The following is a 14169-nucleotide window of genomic DNA, read 5'->3' as shown; positions in this document are numbered from 1 at the left end:
TAAGCCCTGTATTGTTTCCTTACTTGACTTGCCTACATTCCCTCCCTGAGGGAATGGGTGTCTTGGCCCTAGACACCCAATCTTTTCCCTCCCATATGAGGAGGGTTTGCCAGTAATGACAGCCTTCTTTTCCTCTCTTAACCTGAGTCCACAGCTTCACCATTGTCTCTCCCAAAGGAAAGTACACTTCTAACCCGCCCCACTTCACATACCCTCCCTTGACTGTAGGATGTATGTCTGTTAAGATAAATCCCTCCACATATCTTTGAATTTCTGGAATTGTTTTTAAATAGGCCCCTAGGACTCACAACTATAAAAACATCCTTTAAAGTCTGAGCAAGATAAGTCCCATCCAAAAAAATTTCCAGGTATGAAGGCATTATAAATATGGCACAGCAAAATCATTTTTGAAACCTGGCCTTGTTCTAAAAAAGGCTGAGAAACTGAACCCAATTAAAGGAAACTAAAGATTCACAGCAACTGGATTTTTTTCTTCATATTTTAGGTGATTTATTTTAAGGATACCACATCTGCAACCACATTAAAAGGTACCCAGAAACCAAAAGTGTATTTCAAAGAATGTATTCCATATACATCCATATACATAGAATCTAGGTGATTCTAGACTAAATCCTGTAAGCAGGTTTACACACACACACACACACACACACGACATTACTTGATGAATTGATAAAAATGGAATTTGAGTGGGAGATTAGTTAAAAGTTTTACATCAACATGAAATTTACTGAAGGAGATAACTGCTGTCAGAGAATATTCTTTTTAATAAGAAATACACTATGAAATATTCAGGGAGAAAGTGCATGATGCATGAAATGTATTCTCAAATATTCAAGAATGTATGCATAGTTTTCATATGCATATATGTGTCTTCTTATGTAGAGAAGGGGAAGGAGAAAAGGAGAGAGAGATTGTAAACAGGTCAAAATCTTAATAGGTACATCTGGATAAAGGGTATATAGCTTTATCATCTATGGCTTTACCATCTTTGCAACTTTTCCACAACTTTATTTACAAATACATCTTAAAAATAGATTTAACCCAACCTTTGAGAATTCTGGCTTTGATTCCAGAAGCTAGTGCCTCCACCATACTCCAACCCCAGATGTGTGCAATGCCAACTTTAAAACAGTTGTCCCAGGTTCTGTCCAATGTGAGAAACATGGAATCGTCTCTGCACATTTGAAACATGCTAACATTTCAACAAGGTTTTACAACTTTGGCAAAAAGCACCCCCACTCAAAAAAAAATTAGAAATTATATGCAATATAAAACAAACAACAAAGAACAAAAATTCAACATCAACATTGCTTACTAACAAGAACAGCTAATTTCCTCTTTCTCTAGTGCCACCAGGTTGCTGCTCCTCTCCTAGGTTTCGCAGTGTGAATTGATTTGCGAGCACTTTGTATGCTCTGCTACTCAGTTACCAGTCCTCCACCGGATTTCCATCTTCCAAAAATGTGTTCACATCCTTTGGCCTTTATGTTCCCCTTCTTGTCATCTTTAAGCATTTATTTATAAATCCTTTGTTTTAACAGCTTTATTGAAATACAGCTCACATATCATAAAATTCACCCATTTAACATGTATAATTCCTTGATTTTCTGTAATATGATTTACCACAGTCAATTTTAAAACGTTGTCATAACTTAACAGAAACACATCTGCAACCTTTTGCTATTATTTTCCTCTCCCCTCTTCCCTCCAGCTGTAAGATGAACTCCTTTCTGCTTCTACATTTCCCTATTCTGGATATTTCGTGGGAATGGAGTCATATGTGGTTATTACTGACTGGCTTCTTTCATTTAACATGTTTTCAAGGTTCATCCCTGTTGTGGCATGGATTGACTTTCTTATTCCAAAAAATATTATATCATAGGGATATGTTAAAATTTACTTACCAATTTCTCAGTTGACAGATGTTTGAATTGTTTCCATCTTTTGACCATTTTTTTGTTTTATTTTCAGCGTAACAGTATTCATTGTTTTTGCAACAGACCCAGTGCTCCATGCAATCCGTGCCCTCTCTAATACCCACCACCTGGTTCCCCCAACCTCCCACCCCCCGCCCCTTCAATCCCCTCAGATTGTTTTTCAGAGTCCATAGTCTCTCATGGTATGCCTCCCCTTCTAATTTCCCTCAACTCCCTTCTCCTAACTCCCCTTGTCCTCCATGCTATTTCTTATGCTCCACAAATAAGTGAAACCATATGATAATTGACTTTCTCTCCTTGACTTATTTCACTCAGCATAATCTCATCCAGTCCCATCCATGTTGCTACAAAAGTTGGGTATTCATCCTTTCTGATGGAGGCATAATAATAAATAGTGTATATGGGCCACATCTTCCTTATCCATTCGTCTGTTGAAGGGCATCTTGGTTCTCTACACAGTTTGGCGACCATGGTCATTGCTGCTATAAATATTGGGGTACAGATGGCCCTTCTTTTCACAACATCTGTATCTTTGGGGTAAATACCCAGGAGTGCAATTGCAGGGTCATAGGGACGTTTCATTTTTAATTTCTTGAGGAATCTTCACACTGTTCTCCAAAGAGGCTGCACCAACTTGCATTCCCACCAACAGTGGAAGAGGGTCCCCCTTTCTCCACATACTCTCCAACACACATTGTTTCCTGTCCTGCTAATTTTGGCCATTCTCACTGGTGTAAGGTGGTATCTCAATGTGGTTTTAATTTGAATCTCCTTGATGGCTAGTGATGATGAACATGATAGCCATTTGTATGTCTTGATTGGAGAAGTGTCTGTTCATATCTTCTGCCCATTTTTTAATATGATTATCTGTTCTGTTTGTGTTGAGTTTGAGGAGTTCTTTATAGATCCTGGATATCAACCTTTTGTCTATACTGTCATTTGCAAATATCTTCTCCCATTCCGTGGGTTGCCTCTTTGTTTTGTTGACTGTTTCCTTGGCTGTGCAGAAGCTTTTGATTTTGATGAAGTCCCATGAGTTCATTTTTGCTTTTGTTTCCTTTGCCTTTGGAGACATATCTTGAATGAAGTTGCTGTGGCTGATATCAATGAGATTACTACCTATGTTCTCCTCTAGGATTCTGATGGATTCCTGTCTCACGTTGAGGTCTTTTATCCATTTTGAGTTTATTTTTGTGTATGGTGTAAGAGAATGGTCGAGTTTCATTCTTCTAAATACAGCTGTCCAGTTTTCCCAGCACCATTTATTGAAGAGACTGTCTTTTTTCCACTGTGTATTTTTTCCTGCTTTGTCAAAGATTACATAGAGTTGAGAATTCATATCTGGGCTCTCTACTCTGTTCCACTGGTCTATGTGTCTGTTTTTATGCCAATACCATGCTGTCTTGGTGATCACAGCTTTGTAGAAAAGCTTGAAATCAGGTAATGGGATGCCCCAATTTTATTTTTGCTTTTCAGAATATATATATATATATATGTTCTGAAAAGCAAAAATAAAATTGTATATGTATATATGTATATATGTATATATGAACAAGTTCTCCATGAAAATTTTCCCAATCTTGCGAATGGAACCAGCATTCATGTACTAGAGGCAGAACGGTCTCCCCCCAAGATTATAGATTCTCAAAATTCTCGAGACACCTAATAGCAAGAATAAAGAATTATAATTGTAGGCAGGCCCTCTTGAAGGCAGCTAGAACAAGGAAGCTCCTTATGTACAGAGGAAAGCCCATCAGAATAACATCAGACCTGTCAAGCCAGAAAGGGCTGGCAAGATATATTCAGGGCACTAAATGAGAAGAACATGCAGCCAAGAATACTTTACCCAGAACACTGACATTCAAAATGGATGGAGAGATAAAGAGTTTCCAGGACCGACAAGGCTTAAAAGAGTATGCGACCACCAAGCTGACACTGCAGGAAATATTAAGGGGGGGGGGGTTCTATAAAAGATGAAAAATCCTAAGAATATCATGGAAGAGAAATATAGAGACAATCTACAGAAAGAAAGACTTCAGAGGTAACACGATGAGAAAAAATGTATCTATCAATAATCACTTTCAATGTGAATGGCCTAAATGCCATTTAGGGTTGCAGATTAGATAAAACGACAGGACCCATCCATATGTTGTCTACAAGAGACCCATTTTGAAACTAAGGATACACCCAGACTGAAAGTGAATGGATGGAGAAGCATCTTTCATGCCAATGGGCCTCAAAAGAAGGCCTGGGTAGCGATTCTCATATCAGATAAATTAGATTTTAAACTAAAGACTTTAGTCAAAAATACAGAAGGACACTACATCATTCTTAAAGGGACTATCCACCAAGATAATCTAACAATTATAAATATCTATGCCCCCAATATGGGAGCAGCCAATTACATAAGAAAACTGTATATCAGGATAGTCATATTGATATGAATACATTAATAGTAGGAGATCTTAACACACCTCTCTCAGAAATAGTCAGATCATCAAAGCAGAAAATCAATGAATAAGAGGAGGGAATGACACATTGGCCCAGATGGACCTGATAGATATGTACACAACATTCCACCCTAAAACAACAGAATACTCATTCTTCTCAAGAGCACATGGTACTTTCTCAATAATAGACCACATACTGGGTCACAAATCAGGACTCAACCGATACCAAAAGACTGAGATTATTCCTTGCATATTCTCAGATCACAATACTTTGAAACTGGAGCTCAATCACAAGGAAAAGTTCAGAAGGAACTCAAACACCTGGAAGCTAAAGACCACCTTGCTTAAGAATGCTTGGATCAACCAGGAGATCAAAGAAGAACTTAAAGAATTCATGGAAACCAATGAGAATGAAGACACTTTGGTCCAAAACCTATGGGATACAGCAAAGGCGGTCCTAAGGTGGAAATACATAGCCATCTAAGCCTCCCTCAAAAAATTGAAAAATCCAGAACACACCAGCTGTCTCTACACCTTAAATAACTGGAGAATCAACAACAAATCACACCAACTCCACACTTAAGAAGGGAAATAATCAAAATTAGCGCTGAGGTCAATGAGGTAGAAATCAGAGATACAGTAGAACGTATCAATGAAACTAGAAGCTGATTTTTTGAAAGAATAAGATCGATAAAGGGGCGCCTGGGTGGCTCAGTGGGTTAAGCCGCTGCCTTCGGCTCAGTTCATGATCTCAGAGTCCTGGGATCGAGTCCCACATCGGGCTCTCTGCTCAGCAGGGAGCCTGCTTCCTCCTCTCTCTCTGCCTGCCTCTCTGCCTACTTGTGATCTCTCTCTCTGTTAAATAAATAAATAAATAAATCTTAAAAAAAAAAAAAGATCGATAAACCATTGGCCACACTAATCCAAAAGAAAAGAGAGAAAGCCCAAATTCATAAAATTATGAATGAAAAGGGAGAGATTACAACTAACACCAAGGAAGTAGAAACAATCATCAGAAGTTATTATCAACAGTTATCTGTCAATAAGCTAACAACCTAAATGAAATGGATGCATTCCTGTAAAACTATAAACTCCCAAAATTGAACCAGGAAGAAATTGACAACCTGAATAGACCGATATCTAGTAACAAGATTGAAGCAGTGATCAAAAACCTCCCAAAAAACAAGAGCTGAGGACCTGATGGATTCCCTGGGGGATTCTACCAAACTTTCAAAGAAGAAATAACACCTATTCTCCTGAAGCTGTTTCAAAAATTTGGAGCAGAATGAAAATTCCAGACTCTTTCTATGAAGCCAGCATTACACTGATTCCCAAACCAGGCAAAGACCACACCAAAAAGGAGAATTTCAGACCAATATCACTGATGAATATGGATGCTAAGATTCTCAACAAGACCCTAGCCAACAGGATCCAACAGCATATTAAAATGATTATCCACCATGTTCAGGTGGGATTCATTCCTGGGCTACAAGGATGGTTCAACATTCACAAATAAATCAATGTGATAGAAGAAATCAATAAGAAATGAGAGAATAACCACATGGTCCTCTCAATTGATTCAGAAAAAGCATTTGACAAAATCCAGCATCCCTTCCTCATTAAAATGCTATAAGCCAGCATTGACTATAAGGCAGAGCAGAACTGATTGCCAAAGCCTCTAAAGCCCAGTGCCTTTTTTTAAAAAAGATTTTATTTATTTATTTGACAGACAGAGATCACAGGTAGGCAGAGAGGTAGGCAGAGAGAGAGGAGGAAGCAGGCTCCCTGCAGAGCAGAGAGCCCAATGTGGGGCTTCATCCCAGGACCCTGGGATCACGACCTGAGCCAAAGGCAGAGGCTTTAACCCACTGAGCCACCCAGGCGCCCCAAGCACAGTGCCTTTTTGACACCAATGGTGCATACACCTGTTGTGTATAAGTGTGTAGCACAGGTGATAAATATCAAAGAAATTTGAGGGCTTCAACGTGGACGCATAGCATATGTCTCAGAGATGACTGGCAAGGTGTTTTAAAGGGATTTTGCATCAATTGAGAGGACCATGTGGTTCTTCTCTCTTCCCATATTAATTTGTTGTATCACATTGATTGATTTACGAATGTTGAACCATCCTTGTAGCCCAGGGATGAATCCCACCTGATCATGGTGGATAATCTTTTTAATGTGCTGTTGGATCCTGTTGGCTAGGATCTTGTTGAGAATCATAGCATCCATATTCATCAGTGATATTGGTCTGAAATTCTTTTTGGTGTGGTCTTTGCCTGGTTTGGGGATCAGGGTAATGCTGGCTTCATAGAAAGAGTCTGGAAGTTTTCCTTCTGCTTCAATTTTTTGAAACAGCTTCAGGAAAATAGGTGTTATTTCTTCTTTGAAAGTTTGGTAGAATTTTTGGGAGGTTTTTGATCACTGCTTCAATCTCGTTATTAGATATCCATCTATTCAGGTTGTTGATTTCTACCTGGTTCAATTTTGGCATATTATAGTTTTCCAGGAATGCATTCATTTCATCTAGGTAGCTAAACTTATTGACATATAACTGTTGATAATAACTTCTGATGATTGTTTCTACTTCCTTGGTGTTAGTTGTGATCTCTTCCTTTTCATTCATAATTCTATGAATTTGGGCTTTCATTCATAATTCTATGAATTTGGGCTTTCTCTCTTTTCTTTTGGATTAGTGTGGCCAACGGTTTATCAATCTTATTAATTCTTTCAAAAAACCAGCTTCTAGTTTCATTGATATGATCTACTGTATCTCTGGTTTCTACCTCATTGATCTCAGCTCTAATCTTGATGATTTCCCTTCTTATGTGTGGAGTTGATTTGATTTGTTGTTGATTCTCCAGTTATTTAAGGTGTAGAGACAGCTGGTGTGTTCTGGATTTTTCAATTTTTTTGAGGGAGGCTTGGATGGCTATGTATTTCCCCCTAGGACCGCCTTTGCTGTATCCCATAGGTTTTGGACCAAAGTGTCTTCATTCTCATTGGTTTCCATGAATTGTTTAAGTTCTTCTTTGATCTCCTGGTTGATCCAAGCATTCTTAAGCAAGGTGGTCTTTAGCTTCCAGGTGTTTGAGTTCCTTCTGAACTTTTCCTTGTGAATGAGCTCCAGGTCCTCTCAACTGATGCAGAAAAAGCATTTGACAAAATCCAGCACTCGTTCCTGATTAAAACGTTTCAAAGTATAGGGATAGAGGGACCATTCCTGAACCTCATCAAATCTATCTATGAAAGACCCAAGCAAATATCATCCTCAATGGGAAAAAGCTTGCAGCCTTCCCGTTGAGATCAGGAACAAGAAAAGGATGCCCACTTTGACCACTCTTGTTCAAAATAGTATTAGAAGTCCTAGCAAAAGCAATCAGACAACAAAGAGAAATAAAAGGTATCCAAATTGGCAATGAAGAAGTCAAACTCTCTCTATTCGCAGATGACATGATTCTTTATATGGAAAACCCAAAAGACTCCATCCCCAAACTACTAGAACTCATACAGCAATCCAGCAATGTCACAGGATACAAAGTCAATGTAGAGAAATCAGTGGCTTTCTTATACACTAACAATGAAAATACAGAAAGGGAAATTGGAGAATCTATTCCATTTACTATAGCACCAAGAACCATAAAATACCCGGGAATAAACCTAACCAAAGAAGTAAAGGATCTGTTCTTGGGGAATTACAGAACACTCATGAAAGAAATTGAAGAAGACACAAAGATGGAAGACCATTCCATGCTCTTGGATCAGAAGAATAAACATTCTCAAAATGTCTATACTGCCTAGAGCAATCTATACTTTTAATGCCATTCCAATCAAAATTCCATCAGTATTCTTCAAAGAGCTGGAGCAAATAATCCAAAACTTTGTATGGAATCAGAAGAGACCCTGAATCACTAAGGAAATGTTAAAAAACAAAAATAAAGCTGGGGGCATCATGTTACCTGATTTCAAGCTTTATTACAAAGCTGTGATCACCAAGACAGCATGGTACTGGCATAAAAACAGACACATAGACCAGTGGAACAGAGTAGAGAGCCCAGATATGGACCCTTAACTCTATGGCCAATTAATCTTTGACAAAACAGGAAAAAATACACAGTGGAAAAAAGACAGTCTCTTCAATAAATGGTGCTGGGAAAACTGGACAGCTATAAGTAGAAGAATAAAACTCAACCATTCTCTTAAACTGTACAAAAAGATAAACTCAAAATGGATAAAAGACCTCAACGTGAAACAGGAATCCATCAGAATCCTAGAGGAAACATAGGTAATAATCTCTTCGATATCAGCCACAGCAACTTCATTCAAGATATGTCTCCAAAGGCAAAGGAAACAAAAGCGACAATAAACTTTTGGGACTTCATCAAAATCAAAAGCTTCTGCACAGCAAAGTAAACAGTCAAAAAAACAAAGAGGCAACCCACAGAATGGAGAAGATATTTGCAAATGACAGTATAGACAAAAGGTTGATATCCAGGATCTATAATGAACTCCTCAAACTCAACACACACGAAACAGGCAAGCATATCAAAAAATGGGCAGAAGATATGAATAGACACTGCTCCAGTGAAGACATACAAATGGCTATCAGACACATGAAAAAATGTTCATCATCACTAGCCCTCAGGGAGATGTAAATTAAAACCACATTGAGATATCACCTTACACCAGTTAGAATGGCCAAAATTAACAAAACAGGAAACAACATGTGTTGGAGAATATGTGGAGAAAGGGGAACCCTCTTCCACTGTTGGTGGGAATGCAAGTTGGTGCAGCCTCTTTGGAGAACAGTGTGGAGATTCCTCAAGAAATTAAAAATAGAACTTCCCTATGACCCTGCCATTGCACTCCTGGGTATTTACCCCAAAGATACAGATGTTGTGAAAAGAAGGGCCATCTGTACCCCAATGTTTCTAGCAGCAATGGCCACAGTCGCCAAACTATGAAAGAACCAAGATGCCCTTCAACGGACGAATGGATAAGGAAGATGTGGTCCACATACACTATGGAGTATTATGCCTCCATCAGAAAGGATGAATACCCAACTTTTGTAGCAACATGGATGGGACTGGAAGACATTATCCTGAGTGAAATAAGTCAAGCAGAGAGAGTCAATTATCATATGGTCTCACTTATTTGTGGAGCATAACAAATAGCATAGAGGACAAGGGGTGTTAGGGAGGAGAATGAAGTTGGGAGAAATTGGAAGGGGAGGTGAACCATGAGAGACTATGGACTCCGAAAAACAATCTGAGGGGTTTGAAGTGGCAGGGGAGTGGGAGTTTGGGGTACCGGGTGGTGGGTATTATGTAGGGCACAGATTGCATGGAGCACTGGGTGTGGTGAAAAAATAATGAATACTGTTTTTCTGAAAATAAATAATTTATTAAATAAATAAATTAATTAATGAAAGGGCTTTTGCGCTTTAGTCACAGTGTATCACATCGGCCCAATGATAACAGTGCAAGTTGGGTGGCGGATATGTGTGTAGTTATATTGTTGTATGTGCTCTTGGACATGTTTCTGTAGTTAATAAATAAATAAATAAATAAATAAGATGTAGTAAAACCATTAAAAAACAAACAAAGATGTTGGGTGCCTCATAAGGAGTGGGAGGAGGGGTCAGAAGGAGACCTGGCATCGTTGGATCAGTCTATCAAGACCAGAGGTTAGCTCTCTCTCAATGAAGACATTTCAGAAAGTATATTTCCTTTGAGATTGGGAAGGAAACCTCTTTCTGTATAACAGGAAGGAAGAGGAAAAAGGAGAATGGGGAGATTTTTTTTGGGAAGGATTTGGGTTTGTTTTGTTTTGTTTTGTTTTTTGTTTTGTGAGAGGCTCGATCACTGCTTTCTTGCTCCTCTGTGAGCTGTGGTACAGCACATCTGCTGGGCAAGTGAGATGGCCTAACTTTGAGGAAAGTAAAGGAAATTTGAAATAGATCTGAGGTCCACCTGGGTGCCTCATTTAGTTAAGAATCTGCTTCGGTTCAGGTGAGGACCCTGGTGCCCTGGGATTGAGTCCTGCTCCCTGCTTGGTAGGAAGCCTGCTTCTCCCTCTACCACTGTCATTCACTCTGATTGTGTTTCTGCTGTCAAATAAAATTTGAAATAAATTAAATTAGATCTGGGTACACTGAGGAGAGAATGTACTGAGGAAATAGTGGCCTAACTCCATGTATTTTGTTCAAGTTAGTAAGTCTTGGATAAGTATTTGTGGAGTGAGTGAATGATTTCCAGGTAGTGCTGGGGCTGAATTTCATGTAGACACAGTAGACTCAGTTGTGAGTAGACTCAGTTTTGATATGGGAGATTTAATCCAACAATAATCAGTTACATACAGAAAGCCATTTCTAAAAAGGCAGAGAAACAAGATTTTGCCAGATAAGAAGGACTAAAGGGGATTAGATGGGGTCGTCCATTTGTACTAGAGCATATTTGTTTTGTCTGAAGATTGGCTGATGCAATATCACATTAATGTCAGGTATGCAACTCTATGCTGTGCTGTGCTCACCACAACTTCAGCTACCACATGTCAACAGATAACGCTGTTCCAGTACCATGGACTCTATTTCCTATGCTGGGCTGGTGCTTTTTATATGTTGGTTACCCGACAAGCCATCAGTTGTACCTTGGAGAGTGAGGAAAGGAAGAACAAGGCCTTGCTGGATAGGCAAGAAGTGGAAGGTGAATGATGTAAGTAGAAAAATTAACAGGGACATACAAGCTGGAAGGACAGGGGCATGAGGCAGAGGGACAGAATGTCAAACTATAGGATTCTGATGCCAGAAGGATTCCTGGTAATGAGCTCTACAGCGTGGCAAGAAGTGCACTGGATTGGCCATAATGGACTCTAAAATGAGATTATGTAGGAACCAGCAGGCTGGATTACTGGCTGGTCTGTCCACATAGATGTTAGAGCCTCCTGTACCCCCTCCTCACCTCTTCAGGCTCCCTTCCCGGGGCCCCTTCCCACCTATTGTCCCACTCAGGGCCTCCACAACATCAAATCTGCATTCTTTCTCTGACCCCAACATTCAGATAGTGTAGGGTCAATGATAACCTGGACAAGAAGCTACAAGTGTACAAGTGTGGTAGTAAGAGAGGTCATGGACAACTGTTGTTTTTTTTTTTTTTTTTTTTACTTACTTTTTATTTTCAGTATAACAGTATTCATTATTTTTGCACCACACCCAGTGCTTCATGCAATCCATGCCCTCTCTAATACCCACCACCTGGTCCCCCCAAACCTCCCACACCCTGTCCCTTCAAAATTCTCAGACAACTGGTTTTTTGTTTTAGCACTGAGCAGTCCTGAGACTGTCCAGAAGACTACCTCAGGTGTTCTCTAGCACACTCACCCCATTTTGAGTCCCAGTCTGAGGTGGAGTTGCCCTCCCTACAGAGCCCTGATTTAAGTGTGGGAATGTGTGCTGTCATGGCCCCCCCCCCCAAAAAAGCAACCCATGGAGTTCCATGATAAGCCCCCAAACATCTGTATCCTGGCACACAATCTAGAACTCACCTCTGGTTCGTAAGTTGCACGTGTTCTGGGGAAGAGCTACCATGGCTCCACTAAGGCCGTGAATATTGAAGGTGGCAAACCGCCATCCTAGCAATAGTAAAGGCCGTATCTTATATATTGTCATCGAGTGTGGATGGAAGGCAGGCACCAAGATCACCTTCCCCCAAAGGGGATGCCATGCCTGACAGTCTGTAGGTATTGCTTGCATACTCAAGGAACAGAGCCATGCCTTTTTGGTATAAGGCATCGGTAGGCTGTGCCAGATTCCAGTCTGCCTCAAAGTGGTGGTGCCTGGATCAGACTGAGGAAGGAGGGGAGTGGGACAGGGTCCTGAGAAGGGGATGATTAAACATAAACTTCTGTTCTACCAGCAAGGTTTCTATTTCACCCTTTCATTTCATCAAAGGTGTCTTATACTGGAAGGTGGTTGCTGCCTTGTCAACATTCCTACAACTAACAGCTAAGTGATGCTTTGGTTCTGCAAAAAAGATCTTCAGTCTAGCAGCATGAAGAAACACCCAGGGATGGGAAGCACTTCCAGTAGGAAAGCTCAATGTCAAGTTTAACGTGACTTAAAGGACAGATTCATCAGCAGCATCTAGGGTATTCTTTGACACTACCCCAACCAGCCCAAGAACAACACCCCATCCCATGAAAACACTCCCAATCGAGTTCATCCACCTGTGAGATCCTCTGATCACTGACTTCTAAGTCATGATTAAGCTAACACAATAACAGTGAAGAAACAACAGTGTCTTAATCATTATTTTCTGAAAACTATACCTGTCTTTGATTCTCCTCCGAAGACTTACTGTAAAGGGTGTAAAAATTCAGTGAGGGGAGAGGTGTGAGCTACTGTATATTTTCAGGAAGGCTAAGCCATGGGACAGGAGAGAGAGCCCATCAGAGGGAGAATGGGCTTTGGGGGCTTTCGGGGGCACATGATACATATTTCCCAAGAGGTCCAGGAGATTGGTCACCTTTTAGAAGATGAAGGAAGCAATCAGTAACGGCTGAACTGATTTGCCCAAAACCATTGCTCCCAAGACAGTACACAGAACAGACAACATGTTACTAGAGAAATATTTACTCTGTGGGCACACCACCAGGTTATGGCTTCTTCCCCTTTATGCCTGGTTACTGTCCTCTTCCAGCATCGGCCTTTGCACTTTTGACCTTTGGCTCCCATGTGAGCACACCTTGCCTTGGAGGCAGGCTTGGAGGCCATCTGAGCGCACCTTGCCTTTTAGGCGGCCTTGGTATCATGATGCCGGCCGAGGGGGCTGCAGGAGACAGGAGGTAAAAAACTGCAGCCAGGACCAGAACAAGGGGAGGCGGCCTTGCAGACCTGACAAGGGAGGGGCCACCTGAATCCTGCTATCCCTTCACAATGCCCCACTTTAATGAACTGACAGTGTACTCAGTACCATTCACCCCAATATCTGTTCCTATGGCTACCCCCACCCCATGGCTCTGACAGACTGCAGTGAATCCTGCAATTGCATAAAACCTGCTCTAAGAGGCAATAGGATCAAGGGGGAAAACTGGTCACCTTCTTAAAATAGAGATCAGCTTCCGGGTCTCCTCCACTTCCCGTTGGTACCATCTGCCATCTGGGGAAACAGGAGACTGAGTTATATAGTGAAAGTAGAAACATAGGTATTAATCCAGGAGTCCCCTTATAGGACAGCCTTGGGATGTTGGACTCTGAAAGCCCCAACAATCAATAGATGAGGGCAAATGGCCAGTGATGTGAAGCTGGTTAGTAATCTAGCTTCCTGTATAAAGTACTTTCATGTAAATTATCCATGTGATGATCAGACCACCTCTGTGAAGCAGAGAGGTCAGGGAAGACTCCTGAAGGTCCATGATGTCAGAGAGCTTTCACAAAGTCAGGAGACAGAAGTTCTGACTCTTGTCATCTCACACGGCCACCTAGTGGGAAGCACTCGTTGTCCAGATCCATCACTGCTTCATGCTCAATAATGGTCAGAGCAGGGATCTGAGAAGGGTTTTGCACTCTGGCTACATTTCCATGAGCCTCTCCTCTGAGGGAATGTATCTAGCAGCTCGCATCCTCAGAGTTCATGGACCGGGCCCTCATGGAGAGGGCAGCAAGCATCAGCCTTGGAGAGAGCTCAGGTGGAATAGGCAGAACCTTACCTTCCAGTGTCTCTCCTTTCCTCCTCCTCTTGGCTCTGCCCTGATGCTAGAAGAAA

The 14169-nt window shown here is 40.9% G+C and overlaps 1 protein-coding gene across 4 annotated transcripts in view; it reads right to left on the bottom strand.

Annotated features, from left to right (window-relative positions):
• Nucleotides 1-7527: 7527 nt before the first annotated feature.
• LOC309846385 (spermatogenesis-associated protein 31D3-like) overlaps nucleotides 7528-14169 on the bottom strand; it is a 35706-nt gene continuing 29064 nt past the window's right edge. For 3 of the 4 annotated variants that reach the window (XR_014301872.1, XR_014301873.1, XR_014301874.1), the window contains exons 4-5: nucleotides 14114-14159; nucleotides 13503-13563 (exon numbers count right to left, since the gene is read on the bottom strand). Coding sequence is in view for 1 of the 4 variants with exons in the window: in XM_082695291.1 (XP_082551417.1) it covers nucleotides 7545-7548; nucleotides 13503-13563; nucleotides 14114-14159 (111 nt within the window). In the remaining 3 variants the exon portion in view is untranslated. Of the gene's footprint in view, nucleotides 7549-13502; nucleotides 13564-14113; nucleotides 14160-14169 lie in introns of those variants that run through there. The other variant, XM_082695291.1, reaches the window with a different exon arrangement.

The sequence above is a fragment of the Mustela nivalis genome, assembly GCF_964662115.1.
Source record: "Mustela nivalis genome assembly, chromosome: 13".
Taxonomy (NCBI): domain Eukaryota; kingdom Metazoa; phylum Chordata; class Mammalia; order Carnivora; family Mustelidae; genus Mustela; species Mustela nivalis.
The sequence above is the reverse complement of the archived record's forward strand: the minus strand, read 5'-3'. Positions and strand labels throughout refer to the sequence as shown.